At 39.0% G+C, this 25,523-nt stretch overlaps 1 protein-coding gene across 1 annotated transcript in view; it reads left to right on the plus strand.

Annotated features, from left to right (window-relative positions):
- FBXO4 (F-box protein 4) overlaps window positions 1-25,523 on the plus strand; it is a 104,960-nt gene that overhangs the window by 19,397 nt on the left and 60,040 nt on the right. Inside the window, exons 3-6 of the mRNA XM_053701242.1 lie at window positions 1,795-2,015; window positions 3,457-3,532; window positions 4,740-4,912; window positions 9,980-10,155. Coding sequence (XP_053557217.1) covers window positions 1,795-2,015; window positions 3,457-3,532; window positions 4,740-4,912; window positions 9,980-10,155 — 646 coding nt within the window. The remainder of the gene's footprint in view (window positions 1-1,794; window positions 2,016-3,456; window positions 3,533-4,739; window positions 4,913-9,979; window positions 10,156-25,523) is intronic.

Here is a 25,523-nt window from a genome sequence, read left to right on the forward strand (position 1 = left end):
GGTCTCAGGTGGTTTGGCGATTGAGCAAAGGATCCCCGGTATCTGATTGCCCTTATTTGCTTCCTGATGTTTCTTATGTGTATCTTCAGTCAGCAGCGAGCCGTCGTGTACAGGCTCAGCCATGCAGGAGAAGGGCTGTGAGTAGCTGTGTGGTTTAACACTGTCTGCATTAGCTGCCATATTGTTCTCTGTAAAATCTCTCTCCCCAAGTTGGGCCCTCGTCAGGGACATCAACTGCGCAACATTTTTCCCCCAATGCTGACTTTCCTTGTGCTCCTCTTCATTTAGATCCTGCGATCTTGCTATGGTTAGCGCTGGTGCATATGCTGTATCTTTGTCTGAGGAGTTGTCACTCACTGCTCTCAAACTCCCGGACAGGGAGGTGAACTGTTCCTCCATCTTGTGTGTAAGCTGCTTCAGAAGCATCGCTATCTCTGCCGCCATAGTTGCCTATAATAGCAGGTTCTCATATGTCGGCATTGTCTATGAAATAGGAGTGCATTTAGAGCTTTTTAGTGTGTTCCACTTAGCCGACAGGAGTCGCTCATACCCTGTCTAACTTCCAACCTGGGGGGACTTAGTGATGATGAAATATAGGCCACCGCCTGCAGTCTGTCGATTTGGAGCTTCTAAAATCTGATTCACAGTAAAAAAAAAGGTATCCATAGACTCCGGATCCACTATTGAATGTATACCTTCAATTATACTGAAAGATCCACTGTTAGCATAGATGTGGTCGTCATTTAGATCAAGATACAGTCGGTGCTACTGGAATACGTGACGGCTTAGCCACGCCCCCCCAGTGTATATAATTTTTTAAGAAATATCTATCATTAGTAATATACTTTTTGTTCACTTTCCTTGTAATTTAACTGTGAAAATGTTATCCCTGAGAGATTGGAGTGCACCCTGCATGATTCTTTACATTGACTCTGCACCATTCGGCACAGTGATTGCTTGATCAGTGCAGGAGCTCATTTATGTCTGTTACGAACTTCCCACAACAAATGAGATACAGATAAGCACTTTAAAAGTGCTTAAAGAAAATGGTCTACTGTGTTAGAGCATTTTATTATTGCACTATTGTCTGTATATGACTGTGTTTAACCCTTGTACATGATTCTAAGATAACAAAGTACTTTGATAACCAAAGTAAACTGACAATTGCATCTATCTGTACCATTAACGTTTAATTTGGACTTGCATGCCCCTTTAATAGCTGATATTTACTGTTTTTTTAAAAAAAACACTTTTAAATTCTGTTCTATTTTCAAATGTGCTTCATTCTTTTGTGACCCTTGTTGAAAATGAATATGCACATATCATACACATGTGGAAGCTATTTGCTGATTGGCGCCTGCATACATTTGTCTCTTGTGATTGGCTAACTAGATGTCTTCAGCTAGCTGCAAGTAGTGCAATGTGTTTCCTTAAGCAAAGGGTAACAAGAGAATGAAGCAAATTTTGGAAAGTTGTTTAAAATTGCATATTCTATCCTAATCAAGAAAATGTTGGGGTTCGCTGTCCCTTTAAATATGCAAATTAGCACAATTTTACATGCTAAGTTATGAATTAAGCATGTTATTTTCCGACTGCAGTTAATTATGCAATGTATATGAAAATAAAAAAATTTGGATTTTTAAATATTTGTTGCATGCTTTTTTCTCATTTTAGAAATGTAACATCTGTCATAGTTCTAGCCTACCCAAGGCCAATACAGCAATCGGTAATCATTTCTACACTTTATAAGTACATCATTTTTTTTATTCACGTGTTGTTTTTTTATATAATCAGCTATTTGAAAAACTGCCCAAAAAACAGAAGATCTCTGAGATCTAAACATCCCATTTATGGAGCAGTCACTTCGTTTCTTCAATCGCTGGTGATTCACACAGAGCCTCGCTTCGCTATGTTTGGTCCTGGTCTAGAGCAACTTGATGACTCTTTGGTGACACGGATGATGACCTCTCCTGACCTGATACCAGTAGTGAGCATTGTGCAACGCCAAATTGATGGTGAGACTGGTAGCCATGCCCTATTATCATGGTTTTATATTATTTAGTTTATTTTGTTTTTTTAACATTTTGTTCATTCACAGCTAAAGGAAAACTAACAATACTATTTTAGTAACCTTCCTTTCAACAATTTCAAGTTTATTTATATTGTTGTAGTGAAATAGTCAAGAGAACTGTACACAATATTCAATAAAAGGCCTTATTAGCAATACATAAATTGGCATAAGAGCTTTTTCTGCTGGTTCATTTTCCCTTTACAGCTACACATCCTACTAGCTTTAAAGGGGCAGTAAACTTACATACTAATGTTATATAATTCTGTACATAGTGCAGAATTATATAACATTAGCTTACCGGCACATTTATACTTTCAATTATTTCAGAGAAATTATATGTGAAACCTTCCTTTTACCAGAACGCCGCTCTTTGCTCTACTGAGCGGGTCTGATTTTTCCACAGCGCATCCGGCAACACAGTCTAGTCACAGTGTGCCCGGTCACGCCATTAAAATGAATGTAGCTTGCACTGCTGCATTGTTGATTTAACTTTTAAAATCATATGAAATAATAATTCCAAAGTCATTAGCGCTGCATAACCTGTTGGTGCTCTACAAATAACTGATAATAATAATTTGTCTTTAAATTAAATGTAACATGGATGGGCAAAGATACTATGGAGTATATTTTTCTTGAATGTGAAAAGAAGCTTTCTATCTTCATAGACATAGTCTTAGTTTAGTGTACTTGGGTCATTTCTAGTCGTCCTGCAATTTAAAGGGCCATGACACCCACATTTTTTCTTTCATGATTTAGAAAGATAATGCATTTTTAAACATCTTTCTAATTTACTTCTATTATCTAATATGTTTTATTCTCTTGATATTCTTTGCTGGAAAGCATATCTAGATATGCTCAGTAGCTGCTGATTGGTTGCTGCACATAGAAGCCTCATGTGATTGGCTCACCCATGTGCATTGCTTTTTCTTCAACTAAGGATATCTAAAAAATGAAGCAAAATAAATAATAGAAGTAAATTGTAATGTTGTTTAAATTTGTATTCTCTATCTGAATCATGAAAGAAAGATTTTGGGTTTAGTGTCCCTTTAACCTAGAAACCTGTATTCTGACAGCAGATAAGAACTTGAAGTTCCACCCAGTCCACCCATATTTCTCATTGAAGTGTTTCACATTATAGTTGCTATCTTTCACTTTTTGCCATGCACTGGAGCTTTCTGTCTTCACAGGCAACTAATACAAACATATACCTTATTCCCAATTACACTATTGCATGATTTTAACAATAATGTTTTGAGAGAGATAATCCCAATTCATTTTATGAGTCCTGGGTTGCAAAGTGAATTTATGTGTGGTTTAATTTTGTGTTATTGTGTACTGACGCTTTTGGCTGTTTCCTGCATACATATTTGTTTGTTTTTACACAGGAATTGGTTCGGGTGTGACTTTTCAGCTAGACAGTCAACACAAATTCAACATTTTAACATTATATTCTACAACAAGGTAACCGTGTGCAATAATACTGGGCAATTAATTTGTTGTACCTATTTTTATACAGTACACGTTTTTAGTATTTACTTGAAATAATTTACTTAAAGGGACAGTAAATGTTTGAGAAAATGTTCCATAATTCTGCACTATGTGCAGTTCTTATGGCTTGTAACCTTTGGAGGAAAACAGACTTGTCCATGTGCGTGTCAATCCTTCCTCCTTTTCCCTCTCCCATCCATTAGATCCTGGCTTTACTGTTTGCTAGCTATGGCTGTCAGGAAGCAAAGCTTATATAAGTAAAAAGGGCTATACCCTGAAGACTTCTGCGATGTTTTCTATGTACTCCAAGAAGACACAAGGCATATACTCCCACTAGTAAGTGACTGTGTCACTGCTAATGGACTGTGAAGACAATGCGTGTTTGGTATTTCTGATTAATGTTATAATATATTTCATATTATGTGCATTGCCTACATTTATTTACATTATATATAGACACACACACATCTATACACACAAATACACACACACACTCACACACGTAATCACATGCACACACATACTCACACACATAATCACAGACACACATCTATACACACACTCACTCACACACACATATATAAACACACAGAATCACACACAAATACGCTCACACACGTGCTCACACACATACTCACACACTCATACACATCTATACACTTGCTCACACACATATAAACACACATAATCACACACACACACACACACACAAATATATATACATACACACACACACACACATAATCGCACAGATACACTCACACACAGTCAGACACACGTGCTGACACATGCGCATATATATATACACACACACGCACATATACACACACATAAACACATATACGTACATATATATTTACACAGGTACAAACACTGACACACACACCCATAAGCACATATATATTCGCACAAATACAAACACACACTCTCTCACACACACCAATAATTCTGCTGTCTTGTTATTAACATGATCTAGGTTAAAAACCTATTTCTAAGATCAATTTGTTTTCACATATCTTTCTTTTGCATCCTGACCTTACTCCTTTTTTTTTTTTTCTCTCCATGGAAAAATAATTACAATGAAAAATGCACCTTAGATCGCAAGCCCTTTTTGTGATGTTATTTTCTTAACTATAAAACCACGTTTTGCCGGATTCAAATAACCAATGTTATTTTGTAGAACGCAGCGAAAACAAGCTCGAATAGAACAGACCGCAACAGTAAACAAAATGTTTATGGGTAACAATCCCGGTGAGAACGAGGCACTCGTTTTTACTCTGATCCCTCAAGTGAAGGAAGTGTGTAAAGTTGTTGATGGCTTCATTTATGTGGCAAATGCTGAATCATGGAAAAGTGAGTAAATTGATTAAATCTTTATTCAGGTTGTTGCAAACTATAAAAGTCATTTTGTTTATAATTTATATGCAATTCTTTTTAATTATATATTTTTTTTATTCTGTCAGTGTGCAGTTTATTTTCATTACTTAAAATTGCTTTATTGATAAGCAATCATTTTTTCTTGATGTTCTGTTTGGCTTTTATAGTGTATGGATTTATGCACTAGATAATTAATGAATATTACAATAAAGTCAAAAGTGAGCTTTCAAGGTTCGGATAGTGCATGCCGTTTTAACCCTTTCACTGCTAAACCTTTTTCACACCCCTTTGCTAAGCTGATTTTGAGGTTGTTGTGTTTTTTTTTTTAAAATCAATTGTAAGCCATATTTCAGTAAGTGGCCAACACAAAGTATATACAGTTTGTTTCAGCAGAATCAGAATCTACTATTATTAAATGTATATTTCATTGCATGTGACAAGGCTGCAAAAAAAAATGTAAAATAAAATGTATATTTTTGTTGTTAGGATTTTAGTAAATAACATTAAAAATAACCATGTAACCACTGTTGCTACTGTTTGTATTAAAAACTAGAGAGTCCAATTGTGTCAGATTAGAAATTAACTTGTAGTATTTGGGATTTGCCAGTGTTCTGCAACTTGTCTTACATCTTATATTTACTGGATGGTTACAGTTGCTATGTTAATGGTCTTTAATAATTAATCACGGTTTCTTGCTAATTTCTCTCAGATTTCCTAAATTTATTTTATTTTTATTTTAAATCTATTTTTCAAACATATCCTTTGTGTATCTACTATTTGTTTCTGTTTGGATATTCTCTTGGATTTTCTCTTTGCTTCCTTTCTACTCTCCCCTATAATAATTTAATTAATAAGTCAGATTTGTGAATTTCACAAACCAGTAAAAAAAAAAAAATCCAAATTTCTAATATCATTATAAAAGCATATAAAATAAATAATAAATTGTAAATTAATTTCCAGTTCACTTGTTTTGTCGCAAAAAACTTTAATTCATTAGCACTTTTTTTCTATTAATTTAAATACATACTAAAGTCCAATTAAACTTCCATGATTCAGATAGGGCATGCAGTTTTAAAAAAACTTTCTAATTTACTTTTATCATCAAATTTGCTTTGTTCTCTTGTTATTTTTAGTTGAAAGCTAATCCTAGGTAGGCGCATATGCTAATTTCTAAGCCCTTGAAGGCCGCCTCTCATCTGGATGCATTTGACAGTTTTTCACAGCTAGAGGGCTTAAGTTCATGTGTTTCATATAGATAACACTGTGCTCATGCACGTGAAGTTATTTAAGAGTCAGCACTAATTGCCTGAAATGCAAGTCTGTCAAAAGATCTGAGATAAGGAGGCAGTCTGCAGAAGCTTAGATACAAGGTAATTACAGAGGTAAACAATATATTTCTATAACAGTGTTGGTTATGCAAAACTGGGGAATGGTAAATAAAGGGATTATCTATCTTTTTAAACAATAATATTTTTCGTGTTTACTATCCCTTTAATGTTGAACTGACTAATTGATTGAAGGGATGACTATAGCCTAGATTTATCAAGCCCCTACGGCAGCAAGTTCTCACAAGAACTTGCTCGCCGTGATTTATCAAGCAGCGGTCACCAGACCGCTGCTTCCCTAAGCTCTTCGCCACCTGTAAGGTGGCGAAATTCAATCTCCTTGGTCGAGTCCGACCAAGGAGATTGACAGCTCCTGCCCGCGCGTGATTGGCTGTGCGCGGGCAGGGGGCGGGATTGCACTGTTAATTACCTACGGGTAATTTCGCCCCCCCACAGGCAAGCTGAGGCGTACAGGGGCGCATATACGTGCCCCTGTACGCCTCAGCTAAGATAAATCTAGCCCTTTATACGGTACATGTGAGCTAAGGATGTCAACATCATGACTGTTATTTCAGTTAGTGGGTCTGACTTTTCTCTTTAGAATATTTTAGACATTGCATCTGATTTACATTAAGTGTAAGTAGAATGACTGCTCGGGTCCCATTTTATTTGCGTCTGTCGTCTCATGTTTTTCTTGGTTCAATAAAGTCAGATATAACAAAGGTGACACATTTTTATAAAAAGAGGCAAAAACGTAAGAAAGAAACAGCCACTATAAACAGCTTTACTTTCTCTCTGCGATATTTGTGACCGTAGAATCTACATTCTAAAGAAGGACAATTTATTAGCTTTAAAGAATTCAAGTTCTTGTGGCGTTAAAGCATTAGATTTAAGTATATAAAGTTAATATACAATAAATAATTAGATCCCAGTTATGTTATCTTTGGATAGTATACAGATAGTGGAGTATTTTGGGGATTGAAAATGCTCTTATGTGTTATGGCATTTTGATATTGCGCTCTTGTTTGCGTATAACCTGCAAATGCGTTAAACACATAGTTAAAGCCATCTCCATAGCAACAATGCGCTACTGGTAGCTAGCTGAAAACATCTGGTAAGCCATTGACATGAGGCATATGTGTAGCCACAGTCAGAAGCTAACTCCCAGTAGTGCATTGCTGTTCCTGAGCCTACTTAGGTATTCTTTCAACAAAGAATATCAAGAGAACAAACTAAATTTAATACTAGATGTAATTTAACATAGTTACATAATAAATTAATTGAAAATCACTCATCTCCATCATTTTCAATCTTTAACACACTCATTTTCACTACTGTTTATATTAAAAAAGGTAAAACCAAAATTGGCAATTTAAATAGTACCTCAAAGGGACAATGTCAGCTTGGATCAACAAGCTACTATACTGTCAATACGAACGGTTATTTCCCTCTGTATCCTATTCTGCAGAAAAAAAAATAAAAAAAATGTCTAGTCCTTTTTTTAATATCACCTACTGAATTTGCCAAAAAAAAAGCCTCATTAGGCAAATAATTCCATATTGTTATTGATCTTACTGTAAAGAACCTATTGCGCTACTGTAGTTTATTTCTTTCATAAAGGTTGTGTGAGTCCACGATCCATTACTCCTGGCCACTAGGAGGATGCAAAGATCCAAAGCTCCAAGAGCCCTTAAAACCCCTCCCACCTTACTGGAAACTAGTCTTGTCTTTGTAGGAGAAGAAGGAAGGTCCTCCAGGTGTTTGTAAGAAGGGTTTTCAGACCAATTTAAGGCCCAGTTTCTCCTCAGAGAGCTACATTCTGGACAGAGGGATGTCGTTGGAGTATGGATAGTGGCACGAAAACACCCTATGGGAGTTAGTCACAGCGCTGCGGAATCTGTTGGCGGTCTACAAATAACCAATAATAATAATAATAATGTGTTGCAGGGACCGGTCCCTAACCTCCTCCTGTCAGTTCAAAGTTATTCACCATATATCTATTGATCCCCTGCTATCACATGTACAGCACTGGATTGGATATCTAGTGGAAGCAGTTTTTTTCTGCTTATGGTAAGTCCGTTAGTATGGGTGCCAATCACGTAAGTGTGGGGGTTGTTGCCACCTGCTTAGCATATAGGCTATTAGTAGGTACTCACTTATGGGTATATCATAACTTGGGAACTATTATGTCAGGCATTTTAGCCATGGGTTTGTATTTGTAAGTACCTTATTTTCACTCTATGTAGGCATTGAGGTGTGTTAAATGTTTATTTTTTTCACGCTTCAGCTTGTTCGTGTGTGTTAGATATTTCATTTAGTGTGCTTCGTTTTTTCACGCGCTTAGTATTATGGGCATGTCATGTAAAGCAGAAGGTATCATCAATAATTCTGATTGCTCCAGCTTGGCCTCGCAGGACTTTGTTTGGAGATCTGCTACAGATGTCCACTTGTCTTGCGTGGCCACTTCCTCACATAGCAGACATATATGGCTTTGGCATTGCTTTTTGGTAATTAGAAGGCCTTGTATTATGCCCAGCAGTTAATTAGGTAACTTACAGGGTTAATTTTAGCTTTAGTGTAGAGATCAGCCTCCCACCTGACACATCCCACCCCTGAACCCTCCCTGACCCCTCTCAAACAGCTCTCTTCCCTCCCCCATCCCACAATTGTCACCACCATCTTAAGTCTGCCAGTACTAAAATAAAAGCCTTTTTTTTTTATCTTTTTTTTTTTTTTAATATATATATATATATATATATATATATATATATATATATATATATATATTCTGCAGTGTAGGATTCTCCCCCCCCCCCCAAACAGCTCTCTAACCCTCCCCTTCTAACTATTTGCCGCCATCTTGGGTACTGGCAGCTGTCTGCCAGTACCCAGTTTGCTAAATTTTGAGTCTTTTTTTTATTTTTTATAACCTAATTTTTTCTGTAGTGTAACTGCCCCCCTCAATACCCTACCCCTCCCACATCCCTTTCCCAACATTTACCCCGCCCCCCCTCTCCCTCCTTTCCTTTCACTAAAAGTGTTCCATAGTGTAGCGGTCCCACCCCTCTCTTCCCCACGGCACTCTACGGAAATCCTCCAGCGATGAACCGCCAACCCACCTCCCTGCTATAGCTTTCACCCACCAATGATCGGCACCTCTGCATCGGGTGCTTAGCAAAGGGTATTGCATGATGCCTCAACATCGAGGCATCGCTGCAATACCCTGAAAGCAGCTGGAATCAATCACGATCGCTTCCAGCGCTTGAAACCCCTGAGGACGTGTCAGCCATGTCCTTGGTCGTTAACGACTGTTTTTTTGTAGGACGTGCCTGGCACGTCCTCGGCCGTTAAGGGGTTATATATATATATATAAACTGTTAATAGATATAGACACATATAAACACATAAATATATATAAGTGCATTAGAGCCTTTTGCCAATAAAGTGAATTTAAAGTTTGACAAAAAAAATCCTATTAAAAACAGGGGCACTTTGATTCATTAAACTTTACATTTCACTTGTTTTGTTAAAATACTTACCTTTTATTCTTAAAAGCCGCTCCAGCGCTTCCCCCCTGCCCGTCGCAAGCCTCTTCATACGTCACCAGTGATGAATCTGGCTTCCTCTTTCCTTGGATTTGGATATTTAATATAATTTTAGCTTTTGTTTAGTGGGATTCTGATTCGTAAATTTGATGCTTTTTGTACACTTTTTTTAGGGCACAATCGCGAGGAAGAAGTGGCACAGATTTCAGCCATGACTGATCCATCGTTGGGTTCAAAGAGGAGGCCGATGTTGGTTTTATCATGTGTAACACATCCTGGAAATAAACGTATTCCCAGTGTGTATATGGCACATGAATTATGTCTTAACAGGTTAAATCGACCCTGGTTGGTAAGATATTAAGTTACATATTACTCCTTTTAGAAAAGTGTTGTCTGAAGGCAAGTTAGCAAATAAGAATTTTATCCAGTTAGCATTTACATTCTCTGAATTTAAAAATGTGCTTTTTCTTTCTTATGTCATTGAGTGTCCACGATTCATTCCAATTACTAGTTTGATATTCAACTCCTGGCCAGCAGGAAGAGGCAAAGAGCACCCCAACAGAGCTGTTAAGTGTCACTTCCCTTACCCATAATCCCCAGTTATTCTCTTTGCCTCTGTCAATGGAGGATGTGCAAAGATGGTGTCTGAAGATATATAATCCTTTTATGGGTACTTTTCCTGCAAGCAAGGATTGGGGCAATGCTGTTTCCATGTCAACCTCTTTAGTAAGAGTAATTGTGGGTATTAGCAGTTAGAAAGCAGCGAAGTGGTCTTTGCTTTATTTTTAACACCATTGCTACCCCTCTATAGAAAGCCAGGGTTGGTTACTCTGTTCTTTCTTTTTCTATGGGTCCCTGACAGAGAGTGGAGTATCCACAGGTAAGTGCCTTTGCCTTCTAGGTACTGAAGGACAGCACTTTTGAGGTTAATTCCTCTAGTGGATCAACATCTGGGACAAAATTTAGCCTTATATATGGGGTTAACATTTGGGCAGTATTGCAGGTACTGGTGTATGTGAGAGGTTAAGGGGTTGATCATTTTTCCCCTTAAATTTGACAGAAACGCTTGCTTTTGTCAGTGGCGGAGTTTCTTTTTCTTGGATCTGATCATGTGACTCCACTCTTCCGTTTTGCTACTTATGAAGAGTGGAGCGTCGTTACAGTCAGCTCAAACTTTTTGATATTAGCTATCGGATCGCAAAAAAGTCTAGCAGATCTGGACAAGAGCTATTCAGCTGCTAGGTTGATCGGATCTGCTCAAAGCAGGACAGTAAAATCGGCTGTGAAAGGAGACATTTTCTAAACAAGCAGGAGAGTCTCCTTGTCAGTTACTAGTTGCGACTCCGTTCCTGGTGTGTTAAGACTTCTCAGCCAGACTGAGGAATAGAGGTGTGAGAAAAAGATTTTTTTTTTTTTTGCTGCAGAACATTGTTTTAGGGGGTTGATATATATTTAAAATTTTTGGGAATTAGCTCTGTAATTATGGACACAGACCAAAATGCATCTATTTCCTTTGACAAATGTTTGCTTTGTCTGGAGGCTCAGGTTGTACCTCCTGTGCAATTTTGCGCCACATGCCTAGCTAAGACTTTGAAGTTTAAAGATAAATTACTCCTTTCTGAGCCATATATCTCTCAAGTTAATACTGTTCATGATATGCCTCAGCTTTCTCCTCGAACGTCCTCAGCCATAATAGTTTCACATACAGTGCCTTGCGGTTCCTCTCAACCTCCTGGGGTAGTTTATTTGCCATGAGATTTTGCTGCACAGATAACTTCTGCGGTTTCTGCAGCTTTATCAGCTTTCCCTGCTATGGGTAAGCATAAGAGGAAGTCTAAAAAATGTTCTACTAGTAAGGTTTCTGACCCCACTAAAACTGCGCTGGTCAACCTTTCTCAATTGTCTGATGAAGAGGATACCTCAGTAGCTTTTGAGGGCGAGATTTTAGACTCTGACTTTAAAGGGGAAAATTCTGAAGATTCAGAGGAGGTTAATTTTAGGTTTAAATAAGAACACCTTCAATTACTTTTAAAGGAGGTCCTTGCTACTTTGGACGACTCCGACTCTTCTGTCGCTAGCAACCCCAAAAAGTCTAGTAAACTTAATAGAGTTTATGATGTTCCTTCATCCGTGGAAGTCTTTCCCGTTCCAGACCGTATGTCGGAAATTATAACTCGGGAATGAGAAAAGCCAGGGATTCCTTTTTTCCCGTCCCCTGTTTTTAAGATAAAATGGTTCCTGTTGCTGATTCTATACGCGACTCGTGGCGTACAGTGCCCAAGGTAGAGGGAGCTATCTCTACTCTGGCCAAGAGGACCACTATTCCTATTGAGGATAGTTGCTATTTCAAGAATCCCATGGATTAAAAGCTAGGGGCTTTTTTTAAGAAAGATGTACATTCATCAGGGATTACAGTGGCAATCAGTTGTAAGTATTGCCATGGTGGCGGGGCAGCATCTTATTGGTGCGATTCCTTGTCTGACCTGATTACAGAAGAGACCACTATAGAGGAGATAAAGGATAGGATCAAGGCTCTTAAGTTGGCCAACACTTTTATCTGTGATGCCAACATGCAAGTGCTCAGACTGGGAGCCAAAATTTCTACACTGTTCTAGCTCGCAGAGCTCTGTGGTTAAAATCTTGGTCTGCAGATGTAACATCCAAGTCCAAGCTTTTGTCCTTACGGGTTATATGCCTTTCCTCCCTTATAGGGTCTTAGAGAATGGTTATTCTGTATTCTTAATATCAGGGCACCAAACTCCAATATTATATAAGTAGAATGGCCTCACTTCTTATATAAGTAATAGTGAGTGCAATAATTAGAAAGGACAGAGAGAGAGTAAGTAAACTATAATATGTATATTTATTATGCAGTATGCAAATTATTACAGAAATAAAGATTGGTTAGAAATATAATTTACAATAACATAAATCAGTTATTCATTACAAATCCTTATAAGTACAGAATATTACTAAATTATATGCTTGCTATAGTAATATATCATTTACATACCAATTCAACAGTCTTGACAGGTCTTTGTTATCAGGTGAAGGCTGAATGAAAAGTGTAAGATCCGTATTCTTTGTCGGGGGACTTTTTATATGCTTTTTACAGCTACCAAAAATACCTAAGACTATATTTGGCTACACATTATTAATAGTACATTAGATCATTACTAATGACCTATGATTAATATATGCTGACTAGAATATATTATATGCTGTTTATCAGTCTAAGTTAGTCTCAGAAATTTTACAAAAAGTTTCATGTGGTTAGACATCTGCTTCCTGTAACATTGTGGTTATGTGTTGGAAAAGGGAAAGAGAAATTATAAGGTCATACTTATGCTAACTTTGGATAGAGGAAGCATAAGTTCATACATATGCTAACTTTCACCTACTTACAAATAAATAGCAATGAAATGTTCTTTTAATTTGAACTAAACAGCTTGTAATGAAAGCATATGTGCTAGAGGTGTTTACCTGAATTTTATGCATAACCTGTGACAATAAGGGCAAGACCTTATTTGGTCCTGGTCTGGCTGAGATCATTTCTGAAATTGCAGGTGGAAAGGGATCTTTCCTACCTCAGAATTCTGGTGAGCTTTAGGTCTATTCTTCTTATCCTAATTTTCGTTCCTTCCCTAATTTCAAGGGACAAAAGTCTTCCTCTTCTTCTTCAAAGCCGGAACAATCCAGGACTTTATGGAGGTCCAGTCAGCCTTGGAACAAGCCGAGAAGCCTTCTGCTGATTCTAAGTCAGCATGAAGGAGCCGCCCGATCCAGTTTTGGATCAGGTGGGGGGCATTCTTTCCTTTTTTTTTGACAGGCTTAGATCCGCGATGCCCCAGATCCTTGGGCCGTGGATATAGTATCACAGGGTTACAGAATGGGATTCAAGTCATGCCCCCCCAGGTCCAGATTTATCCTGTCAAGGGTATCGGGAAACCAGGTAGAAAGGCCTTCTTAAACTGCGTAAAGGACCTATCTTCCCTGGGAGTGTTTGTTCCAGTTCTTGTAGAGGAAAAGGGTGAAGGATTCTGTTCAAATCTCTTTGTGGTTCCCAAAAAGGAGGGAACTTTCCCTCCCATCCTAGACCTAAAGTGTCTCAACAAATTCCTCAAGGTTCCGTCCTTCAAGATGGAAACTGTTTGCTCCATTCTTCCCTTGGTCCAAGAAGGTCAGTTCATGACGACCATAGATCTGAAGGACGCGTATCTTCATGTTCCCATCCACAGGGAGCATCACCAGTTTCTGAGGTTTGCTTTTCTGGACAAACATTTCCAGTTTGTTGCCCTTCCTTTTGGCCTTGCTACGGCTCCCAGAATCTAAACAAAGGTTCTGGGGGCTCTTTTGGCAGTGGCCAGATCTCAGGGAATAGCGTTGGCGCCTTACCTAGACGACATCTTGGTTCAATCGTCATATTTTCAACTAGCAAGATCTCATACAGAGATGTTATTGTCTATTCTACGTTCCCACGGGTGGAAAGGGAATCGCGAAAAGAGTTCTCTAGTACCAGATTCAAGTGTGTGTTTCTTGTGAACAATTATAGATTCTCTATACATGAACATTTTTCTGACGGATGTCAGGAAATCCAAATCGCTTCGTGCCTTTCTCTCCAGTCTTCTATTCGTCCATCAGTGGCTCAATGCATGGAGGTAATTGGTCTGATGGTTGCTTCGATGGATATCATTCCCTTTGCTCGGTTCCATCTGAGACCTCTGCAGTTATGCATGCTTGGTCAATGGAACGGAGACCACTCAGATCTATCGCAGATGATAGATCTGGATGGTCTAACAAGAGACTCTCTCTTGTGGTGGATGTCTCAGCGCACATGCTTCCTGAGACCTTCCTGGGTGCTTGTGATCACCAACGCCAGCCTGTTAGGCTGGGGAGCAGTTTGGGGCTCCTTAAAAGCTCAGGGCCTTTGGACCCGGGAGGAGTCTTCTCTTCCCATAAACATCTTAGAGTTGAGAGTGATCTTCAATTGAAAGCTTGGCCTCAACTAGCCTTGGTCCGGTTTATCAGATTCCAATCGGACATCATCACCTCGGTGGCTTACACAGGAACTTGGAGTTGGTTAGAAATGAAGGAGGTGGCACGCATTCTACAGTGGGCGGAAGCTCACGATTGTCTCCTATCTGCAATCCACATTCCAGGGGTGGTCAACTAGGAAGCGGATTTTCTGAGCAGATAGACCTTTCATCCCAGGGAGTGGGCTCTCCGTCTGGAGGTATTCTCAAAGATAACCCTCAGGTAGGGGTTCCGGAGTTGGGTCTTATGGCATCACATCAAAACGGCAAGCTTTCAAAGTATGGTTCAAGATCAAGAGATCCTCAAGCCGCTCTGATAGACGGTCCGTCGGTTCCTTGGAACTTCGGTCTGGCTTACCTGTTTACTCCATTTTATCTCCTTCCACGAGTCATTGCTCGTATCAAACAAGAGAGGGCGTCCTTGATTCCAATAGCTCCTACATGGCCTTGCAGGATTTGGTTCGCAGACTTGGTAAAGATGTTGTCTCTTCCACCTTGAAAGTTTCCTCTGAGGAAGGACCTTCTACTTCAGGGTCCTTTTCTCCACCTAAATCTGGATTCTCTGAAGCTGACTGCTTGGAGATTGAACGCCTAGTTTTGGCTAGACGTGACTTCACTGAAAAGGTCATTGATACTATGCTTCTGGCTCGTAAGCCTGTTACTCGCAGAATTTACCATAAGGTATGGCGTAAATAACTTTTTTTGGTGTGAATCAAAGGGTTTCTCTTAGAGCAGGGTAAGGGTTCCCCAAATTTTGGCTTTTCTTCAGGAGGGCGTGGAAAAGGGTTTGTCAGTCAGCACTCTAAATGGTCAGATTTCTGCACTGTCTATTCTTTTGCACAAACGTCTAGCAGATCTGCCAGATGTTCAATCTTTTGTTCAGGCCCTGGTCAGAATCAGGCCTGTGTTTAAACCTGTTGCTCCTCCTTGCAGCCTTAATCTTGTTCTTAAAGTTTTGCAGCAGGCTCTGTTTGAGCAGATGCATTCTGTTGATATTAAATTATCTTGGAAGGTTTTGTTTCTTCTTGCTATTTCTTCTGCTCGCAGAGTTTCAAAACTTTCAGTTCTGCAATGTGATTCCCCTTACCTTATTTTTCATGCGGATAAGGCGGTATTTCGTCCCAAGCTGGGATTTCTTCCTAAAGTAGTGTCGGATCGCAATATCAGTCAGGAAATTGTTGTTCCTTTCTTTTGTCCTAATCCTTCTTCTCAGAAGGAATGCCTGTTGCACAAACTGGATGTTGTGCCTGCTCTAAAATTTTGCCTTCAAGCAACTAAAGATTTTCAGCAGTCTACTGCCCTGTTCGTTGTTTTCTCTGGCAAGTGTAAGGGTCAGAAGGCCACTTCTACTCTTTCTCTCTGGTTGAGAAGTGTTATCCGGTTGACTTACGAGACAGCTGGACAACAGCCTCCTGAGAGAAATACGGCTCATTCCACTAGGGCTATCTCCTCTTCCTGGGCTTTCAAAAATGAAGCTTCTGTGGAGCAAATTTGCAAGGCAGCCACATGGTCCGTTTTACATACCTTTTACCAAATTCTATAAATTTTATACTTTTGCCCTTACTGAGGCTTCCTTTGGGGGAAAAGTTCTTCAAGCGGTTATGCCTTCTGTTTAGGTCCGCCTGTCTTGTTCTCCCTCCCTTTCATTCTGTGTTCTATAGCTTGGGTATTAGTTCCCACTAGTAATTGGAATGAATTGTGGACTCTCCATGCCATAGGAAAGAAAACAAAAATGTATGCTTACCTGATAAATTTATTTATTTCCGGGCATGGAGAGTCCACGACCCACCCTTATTTAAATTAAGATGGCTGTATTTTTGTACAAACCTCATGCACCTCTATACACTTGTGTTATCTTCTTTTTCTATTTTCCTTCCACCGAATGACTGGGGATTATGGGTAAGGGAAGTGACACTTAACAGCTCTGCTGGGGTGCTCTTTGCCTCCTCCTGCTGGCGAAGAGTTGAATATCCCACTAGTAATTGGAATAAATCGTGGAGTCTCCACCATGCCCGGGAAGAAATACATTTATCAGGTAAGCATAAATTTAGTTTTTTTTCTTCTTCCTTGTAAATGTTTGTTTTATAGAGCTGCACGTAAACGCGTACAATGAAAGCATCAGTTCTTACAGTTCTGTTTAGTGTATTTTTTGGTATTACTATTATTACTAACAGCATTATAACTTTGTCATATGAAATTATTTTTGTATGTCTGCTACAATAATCCAATGGTTCATGTCCTTTAAACTACTTTAGCTTAGATTAGTAAAAATCTCCTAGATGATGATGCACAATGGTTGCTTAGTGTGTACTTTAGGGTTGCACCGATACTTGTATCGGTACCAATACCAAGTATTTGCATGAGTACTTGTACTCGTGCAAATGCACCGATACTTAAACCGATACCTCCACTTCCTACCCATATGCTATCTTGTGGCGTTTTTTCAAACTGCATGTTCCCATTTCATTTTAAACTGGAGTGGAGACTAAACTAAAAATTGTTTACTACATTACTGTTCTGCCAATACAAATTGCTCTTATTTGTATTATTGTAGGAGAGATCACTGTACCTCGTTCAGACAAACCCCTGAAGTACTGGGCAGTTAATTAACAGATTGCCAGCTCTGGTTAAAATGACCCAAAAATATCTTTCTGCCCCATGCAGTAGTGTCGAAAGATAAAGGCTGTTCAACTTAGAATCGAACCTCCATACAAATGTCAGTTTGATGTTATATAACAGCCCTACAAGCCAATTGTATCACCCCTTTAAATTTAATATTTTATTGTAATATTTTTTATTTATAAACATGTTCAGTGAACTTTGTGACAAATAAAACTGTTTTATTATTTCATATTGAATTACAGTCCTTTATAATTATAAAGAAGGAATCTTAAATAATTAGTCTGTATTGTGCTTGGTAAACTGTCACATAACATAAAAAAAAAAGTATCGGTCATTGGTATCGGCGAGTATTTGAAAACAAGTATCTGTACTTGTACTCGGTCATAAAAAAATGGTATCGGTGCAACCCTAGTGTACTTGTACTTCAGATTTGTCTCTAATTGGCCACAGTGTACATCAAACACAATAGTATTTGCTGGGGAAAACAATGGACTGATGTTTTAGCTCTGCAATACACCCAAACAAACAGTTCAGTCCGCTTAAGCCCAGTATTAGAATATGCACTATAAGAATGTTCACCTTTTCTCCCATACAACTTAATGGAGACATTTGAAGAACGACAATATGGAAATAAAAGCAATTACTGTAATGCTGTAAAGCGTTTAGCTGTGGATCCTGCTTTCCTTTCCCAGCTACCTTTGGCTGGATCTGCAGCTTCCTTTCCACATTTAGAGAAAGTCGATTAGTAGGGCGTCCTAATGAATTGCAATAGTGCAAAATGGCTGTCACTCTCTACCTCCAGCACCAATCACCTGTGATCTGCTCTCAAGTGCGATATTCTGACCATGCTGCACCTCGGGTTAGACTAGTACAGTAATATAACACATTTTCGTGAGCACCAGTCTAGAATAAAATGGTTTTCTTTATTCATTCAAGATGGATAAAATGTGTACAAATTCAAAAGTTGCTGTTCCCATTATTTGTTTGCAGACTTAATTTCTCTCTCTTTCTCAAAAATTACTCAAAACTTACAGTACCGTTAATCCGGAAAATGTTTGTTTTGTAATTTTCCCTATGGGCCTTGCACCCAGACCTGTCTGGGGTTAACTTCCTGGGACTCTGGGGACAGTGCGGCTGCCTGAGAGTGCTATTGAGCACCTAGAGCTGTGCATGTTGCAGGGTCATAGGATGTGAACCCAGTCCAGTCTGAGAGTACAGTCCCCTTCCATGTTTTGTTTATGTCTAGGGTGATTACATAAGTCTGTGCACCCTTGACTTGTTCCCAGTTTGTTTGATTGAGAGCTTGCATTGTTTGGCTGTTGTAAGGACCCAGGTTTTGGGAGAGACCTTGACGTGGTACCTGGGCTTGTCCCATTTGGCCAGATGCAATAACTGACTCTTCCATTTTTGCTTTTAAAGCGACAGTCAACCCAAATTTTCAAATAGGTAATTCCTGTAAACTTGCTAATGATTCTTATTTTGCACTAATTTAGTAGCCTAAATTGTTTCCAAGCATTAGTACTTACTTTTTTTCTCTTGTGGCTGTTTAAAATGCCCGCCTGCCCCCTCCCATATTTCATCATCAGGATCTTCATTGTCCAGCCCTAACTGCTAATTCTCGTCCGTCCACACTCCCGTGTTTTGCGCATGCGCAATGCGCCGCTAACGCTGTAGGGGAAATGAGAAGGGATTTAGAGTTTTTTAAAACCTTCCCCCTACAGCGTTAGCGGGCACTACGCATGCGCAAAACACAGGAGTGTGGACGGACGAGAATTAGCAGTTAGAGCTGGACAATGAAGATCCTGATGACGAAATATGGGAGGGGGCAGGCGAGCATTTTAAACAGCCAAAAGAGAAAAAAGGAAGTACTAATGCTTAGAAACAATTTAGGCTATTAAATTAGGCTATAGTGCAAAATAAGAATCATTAGCAAGTTTATAGGAATGACCTATTTGAACATTTGGGTTGACTGTCTCTTAAATCTTAGCTGAGAGCTTGCAAGTGAGTGCTGGACTTTCTCTGTGTGCTGTATTAATTTGTTTTGTAATTTTCACTATGGGCCTTGCACCCAGCCTGCATGTTGCAGGGTCATAGGATGTGTACCTAGTCCAGTCTGAGAGTGCAGTCCCCTTCCGTGTTTTGTATGTGTAAAAAAAATTAAATATATATATATATGTATGTGTGTATATATATATATATATATATATATATATATATATATATACTGTATATACACACACAAGTCCAAGAAGGTAGAAGCACTTCTGGTAGCAATAAATAGGCATTTTGTTTTGAAAACGGGGGAGACCCTGAAGCGTCAACAAATAAATGGATTATTATAATTAAGACCCTGTGAGTGCCTTCCGTTCTATTGGACATTTTATATATATATATCAGGGACGTGCACTCATAGGAGGCAGGGGAGGCAGTGCCTACCCTGCCATATGTGGCCAAAGCTTAATTAAATTTTAATTAAAACAAAAAAAAGTCCCAAAAAAAATATTTCCCCCCCATGTAATGCTATGGAGAGGCAGGTACAGGAACGCTTCTCTCCATTGCAGTACATGGGTCAAAGGAAAAGCTGAGCTGCAGCTCACCTGTTTTGTCTCAATATATTAGCAGCAAAAATTGGGACCAATAGGAGGCACCCCTCTTAATGCCTCCTAGCAAGTGAAGGATATATAGATTAATCAGAAGGAGGATGCAGTAAGCAGGGTCATGTGACACAACTGGAAGCTGAGGTAACCTAAAAACAGATGACACCAAGCAGAAGAGTAAAGTAGTATTCTACATCTCTTGTGATTCACAAATTGTTCTCAGATACAGCTCATTAACAGGGGGGGGGCAGTAAGTGAGCATAACCCAATACTGACAGGAAGTCAAAGGGTCAATTCAAATTTAAATCCATAATTTAAAACCCAGAGTTTGAAGTTAAGTGTGCAGTGTCCACATTATTTAGATTAAAGTTTCTTTCATGTAATTAGCAAGAGTCCATGAGCTAGTGACGTATGGGATATACATTCCTACTAGGAGGGGCAAAGTTTCCCAAACCTCAAAATGCCTATAAATACACCCCTCACCACACCCACAATTCAGTTTTACAAACTTTGCCTCCTATGGAGGTGGTGAAGTAAGTTTGTGCTAGATTCTACGTTGATATGCGCTCCGCTGCAAGTTGGAGCCCGGTTTTCCTCTCAGCGTGCAGTGAATGTCAGAGGGATGTGAGGAGAGTATTGCCTATTTGAATGCAGTGATCTCCTTCTACGGGGTCTATTTCATAGGTTCTCTGTTATCGGTCGTAGAGATTCATCTCTTACCTCCCTTTTCAGATCGACGATATACTCTTATTTGTATACCATTACCTCTGCTGATTTTCGTTTCAGTACTGGTTTGGCTTTCTACAAACATGTAGATGAGTGTCCTGGGGTAAGTAAGTCTTATTTTCTGTGACACTCTAAGCTATGGTTGGGCACTTTATTTATAAAGTTCTAAATATATGTATTCAAACATTTATTTGCCTTGACTTATTTTCAGACAGTCAGTTTCATATTTGGGATAATGCATTTGAATCAATCATTTTTTCTTACCTTTAAAAAATTTGACTTTTTTTCCCTGTGGGCTGTTAGGCTCGCGGGGGCTGAAAATGCTTCATTTTATTGCGTCATTCTTGGCGCAGACTTTTTTGGCGCAAAAAATCTTTTCTGTTTCCGGCGTCATTTTTTGACGTCCTTTTGCGCCAAAAATGTCGGCGTTCCGGATGTGGCGTCATTTTTGGCGCCAAAAAGCATTTAGGCGCCAAACAATGTGGGCGTATTATTTGGCGCCAAAAAATATGGGCGTCGCTTTTGTCTCCACATTATTTCAGTCTCATTTTTTCTTTGCTTCTGGTTACTAGAAGCTTGTTTATTGGCATTTTTTCCCATTCCTGAAACTGTCATTTAAGGAATTTGATCAATTTTGCTTTATATGTTGTTTTTTCTCTTACATATTGCAAGATGTCTCACGTTGCATCTGAGTCAGAAGATACTTCAGGAAAATCGCTGTCTAGTGCTGGAACTACCAAAGCTAAGTGTATCTGCTGTAAACTTTTGGTAGCTATTCCTCCGGCTGTTGTTTGTATTAATTGTCATGACAAACTTGTTAAAGCAGATAATATTTCCTTTAGTAATGTACCATTGCCTGTTGCAGTTCCCTCAACATCTAAGGTGCAGAATGTTCCTGATAACATAAGAGATTTTGTTTCTGAATCCATCAAGAAGGCTATGTCTGTTATTTCTCCTTCTAGTAAACATAAAAAATCTTTTAAAACTTCTCTCTCTACAGATGAATTTTTAAATGATCATCATCATTCTGATTCTGATGACTCTTCTGGTTCAGAGGATTCTGTCTTAGAGATTGATGCTGATAAATCTTCATATTTATTTAAAATGGAATTTATTCGTTCTTTACTTAAAGAAGTACTAATTGCTTTAGAAATAGAGGATTCTGGTCCTCTTGATACTAATTCTAAACGTTTAGATAAGGTATTTAAATCTCCTGTGGTTATTCCAGAAGTTTTTCCTGTTCCTAATGCTATTTCTGAAGTAATTTCCAGAGTATGGGATAAATTGGGTAATTCATTTACTCCTTCTAAACGTTTTAAGCAATTATATCCTGTGCCGTCTGACAGATTAGAATTTTGGGACAAAATCCCTAAAGTCGATGGGGCTATTTCTACCCTTGCTAAACGTACTACTATTCCTACGTCAGATGGTACTTCGTTTAAAGATCCTTTAGATAGGAAAATTGAATCCTTTCTAAGAAAAGCTTATCTGTGTTCAGGTAATCTTCTTAGACCTGCTATATCTTTGGCTGATGTTGCTGCAGCTTCAACTTTTTGGTTGGAGACTTTAGCACAACAAGTAACAGATCATGATTCTCATAATATTATTATTCTTCTTCAGCATGCTAATAATTTTATCTGTGATGCCATTTTTGATATTATCAGAGTTGATGTCAGGTTTATGTCTCTAGCTATTTTAGCTAGAAGAGCTTTATGGCTTAAAACTTGGAATGCTGATATGGCTTCTAAATCAACTCTACTTTCCATTTCTTTCCAGGGTAACAAATTATTTGGTTCTCAGTTGGATTCCATTATCTCAACTGTTACTGGTGGGAAAGGAACTTTTTTACCACAGGATAAAAAATCTAAGGGTAAAAACAGGGCTAATAATCGTTTTCGTTCCTTTCGTTTCAACAAAGAACAAAAGCCTGATCCTTCATCCTCAGGAGCAGTTTCAGTTTGGAAACCATCTCCAGTCTGGAATAAATCCAAGCCTTCTAGAAAGGCAAAGCCTGCTTCTAAGTCCACATGAAGGTGCGGCCCTCATTCCAGCTCAGCTGGTAGGGGCAGGTTACGTTTTTTCAAAGAAATTTGGATCAATTCTGTTCACAATCTTTGGATTCAGAACATTGTTTCAGAAGGGTACAGAATTGGTTTCAAGATGAGACCTCCTGCAAAGAGATTTTTTCTTTCCCGTGTCCCAGTAAATCCAGTGAAAGCTCAAGCATTTCTGAATTGTGTTTCAGATCTAGAGTTGGCTGGAGTAATTATGCCAGTTCCAGTTCTGGAACAGGGGATGGGGTTTTATTCAAATCTCTTCATTGTACCAAAGAAGGAGAATTCCTTCAGACCAGTTCTGGATCTAAAAATATTGAATCGTTATGTAAGGATACCAACGTTCAAAATGGTAACTGTAAGGACTATCTTGCCTTTTGTTCAGCAAGGGCATTTTATGTCCACAATAGATTTACAGGATGCATATCTGCATATTCCGATTCATCCAGATCATTATCAGTTCCTGAGATTCTCTTTTCTGGACAAGCATTACCAGTTTGTGGCTCTGCCGTTTGGCCTAGCTACAGCTCCAAGAATTTTTACAAAGGTTCTCGGTGCCCTTCTGTCTGTAATCAGAGAACAGGGTATTGTGGTATTTCCTTATTTGGACGATATCTTGGTACTTGCTCAGTCTTTACATTTAGCAGAATCTCATACGAATCGACTTGTGTTGTTTCTTCAAGATCATGGTTGGAGGATCAATTCACCAAAAAGTTAATTGATTCCTCAGACAAGGGTAACCTTTCTGGGTTTCCAGATAGATTCAGTCTTCCTCAGACAAGGGTAACCTTTCTGGGTTTCCAGATAGATTCAGTGTCCATGACTCTGTCTTTAACAGACAAGAGACGTCTAAAATTGATTTCAGCTTGTCGAAACCTTCAGTCACAATCATTCCCTTCGGTAGCCTTATGCATGGAAATTCTAGGTCTTATGACTGCTGCATCGGACGCGATCCCCTTTGCTCGTTTTCACATGCGACCTCTTCAGCTCTGTATGCTGAATCAATGGTGCAAGGATTACACAAAGATATCTCAATTAATATCTTTAAAACCGATTGTACGACACTCTCTAACGTGGTGGACAGATCACCATCGTTTAATTCAGGGGGCTTCTTTTGTGCTTCCGACCTGGACTGTAATTTCAACAGATGCAAGTCTCACAGGTTGGGGAGCTGTGTGGGGATCTCTGACGGCACAAGGAGTTTGGGAATCTCAGGAGGTGAGATTACCGATCAATATTTTGGAACTCCGTGCAATTTTCAGAGCTCTTCAATCTTGGCCTCTTCTGAAGAGAGAATCGTTCATTTGTTTTCAGACAGACAATGTCACTACTGTGGCATACATCAATCATCAAGGAGGGACTCACAGTCCTCTGGCTATGAAAGAAGTATCTCGAATTCTGGTTTGGGCGGAATCCAGCTCCTGTCTAATCTCTGCGGTTCATATCCCAGGTATAGACAATTGGGAAGCGGATTATCTCAGTCGCCAAACGTTGCATCCGGGCGAATGGTCTCTTCACCCAGAGGTATTTCTTCAGATTGTTCAAATGTGGGAGCTTCCAGAAATAGATCTGATGGCGTCTCATCTAAACAAGAAACTTCCCAGGTATCTGTCCAGATCCCGGGATCCTCAGGCGGAAGCAGTGGATGCATTATCACTTCCTTGGAAGTATCATCCTGCTTATATCTTTCCGCCTCTAGTTCTTCTTCCAAGAGTAATCTCCAAGATTCTGAAGGAATGCTCGTTTGTTCTGCTGGTAGCTCCGGCATGGCCTCACAGGTTTTGGTATGCGGATCTTGTCCGGATGGCCTCTTACCCTCCGTGGACTCTTCCGCTACGACCAGACCTTCTGTCGCAAGGTCCTTTTTTCCATCAGGATCTCAAATCCTTAAATTTAAAGGTATGGAGATTGAACGCTTGATTCTTGGTCAAAGAGGTTTCTCTGACTCTGTGATTAATACTATGTTACAGGCTCGTAAATCTGTATCCAGAGAGATATATTATAGAGTCTGGAAGACTTATATTTCTTGGTGTCTTTCTCATCATTTTTCTTGGCATTCTTTTAGAATTCCGAGAATTTTACAGTTTCTTCAGGATGGTTTAGATAAAGGTTTATCCGCAAGTTCTTTGAAAGGACAAATCTCTGCTCTTTCTGTTCTTTTTCACAGAAAGATTGCTAATCTTCCTGATATTCATTGTTTTGTACAAGGTTTGGTTCGTATAAAACCTGTCATTAAGTCAATTTCTCCTCCTTGGAGTTTGAATTTGGTTCTGGGGGCTCTTCAAGCTCCTCCGTTTGAACCTATGCATTCATTGGACATTAAATTACTTTCTTGGAAAGTTTTGTTCCTTTTGGCAATCTCTTCTGCCAGAAGAGTTTCTGAATTATCTGCTCTTTCTTGTGAGTCTCCTTTTCTGATTTTTCATCAGGATAAGGCAGTGTTGCAAACTTCTTTTGAATTTTTACCTAAAGTTGTGAATTCTAACAACATTAGTAGGGAAATTGTGGTACCTTCATTATGTCCTAATCCTAAGAATTCTAAGGAGAAATCATTGCATTCTTTGGATGTTGTTAGAGCTTTGAAATATTATGTTGAAGCTACTAAGTCTTTCCGAAAGACTTCTAGTTTATTTGTTATCTTTTCTGGTTCTAGAAAAGGCCAGAAAGCTTCTGCCATTTCTTTGG

Source organism: Bombina bombina, chromosome 2 (genome assembly GCF_027579735.1).
Source record: "Bombina bombina isolate aBomBom1 chromosome 2, aBomBom1.pri, whole genome shotgun sequence".
In the NCBI taxonomy this organism is placed as follows: Eukaryota; Metazoa; Chordata; class Amphibia; order Anura; family Bombinatoridae; genus Bombina; species Bombina bombina.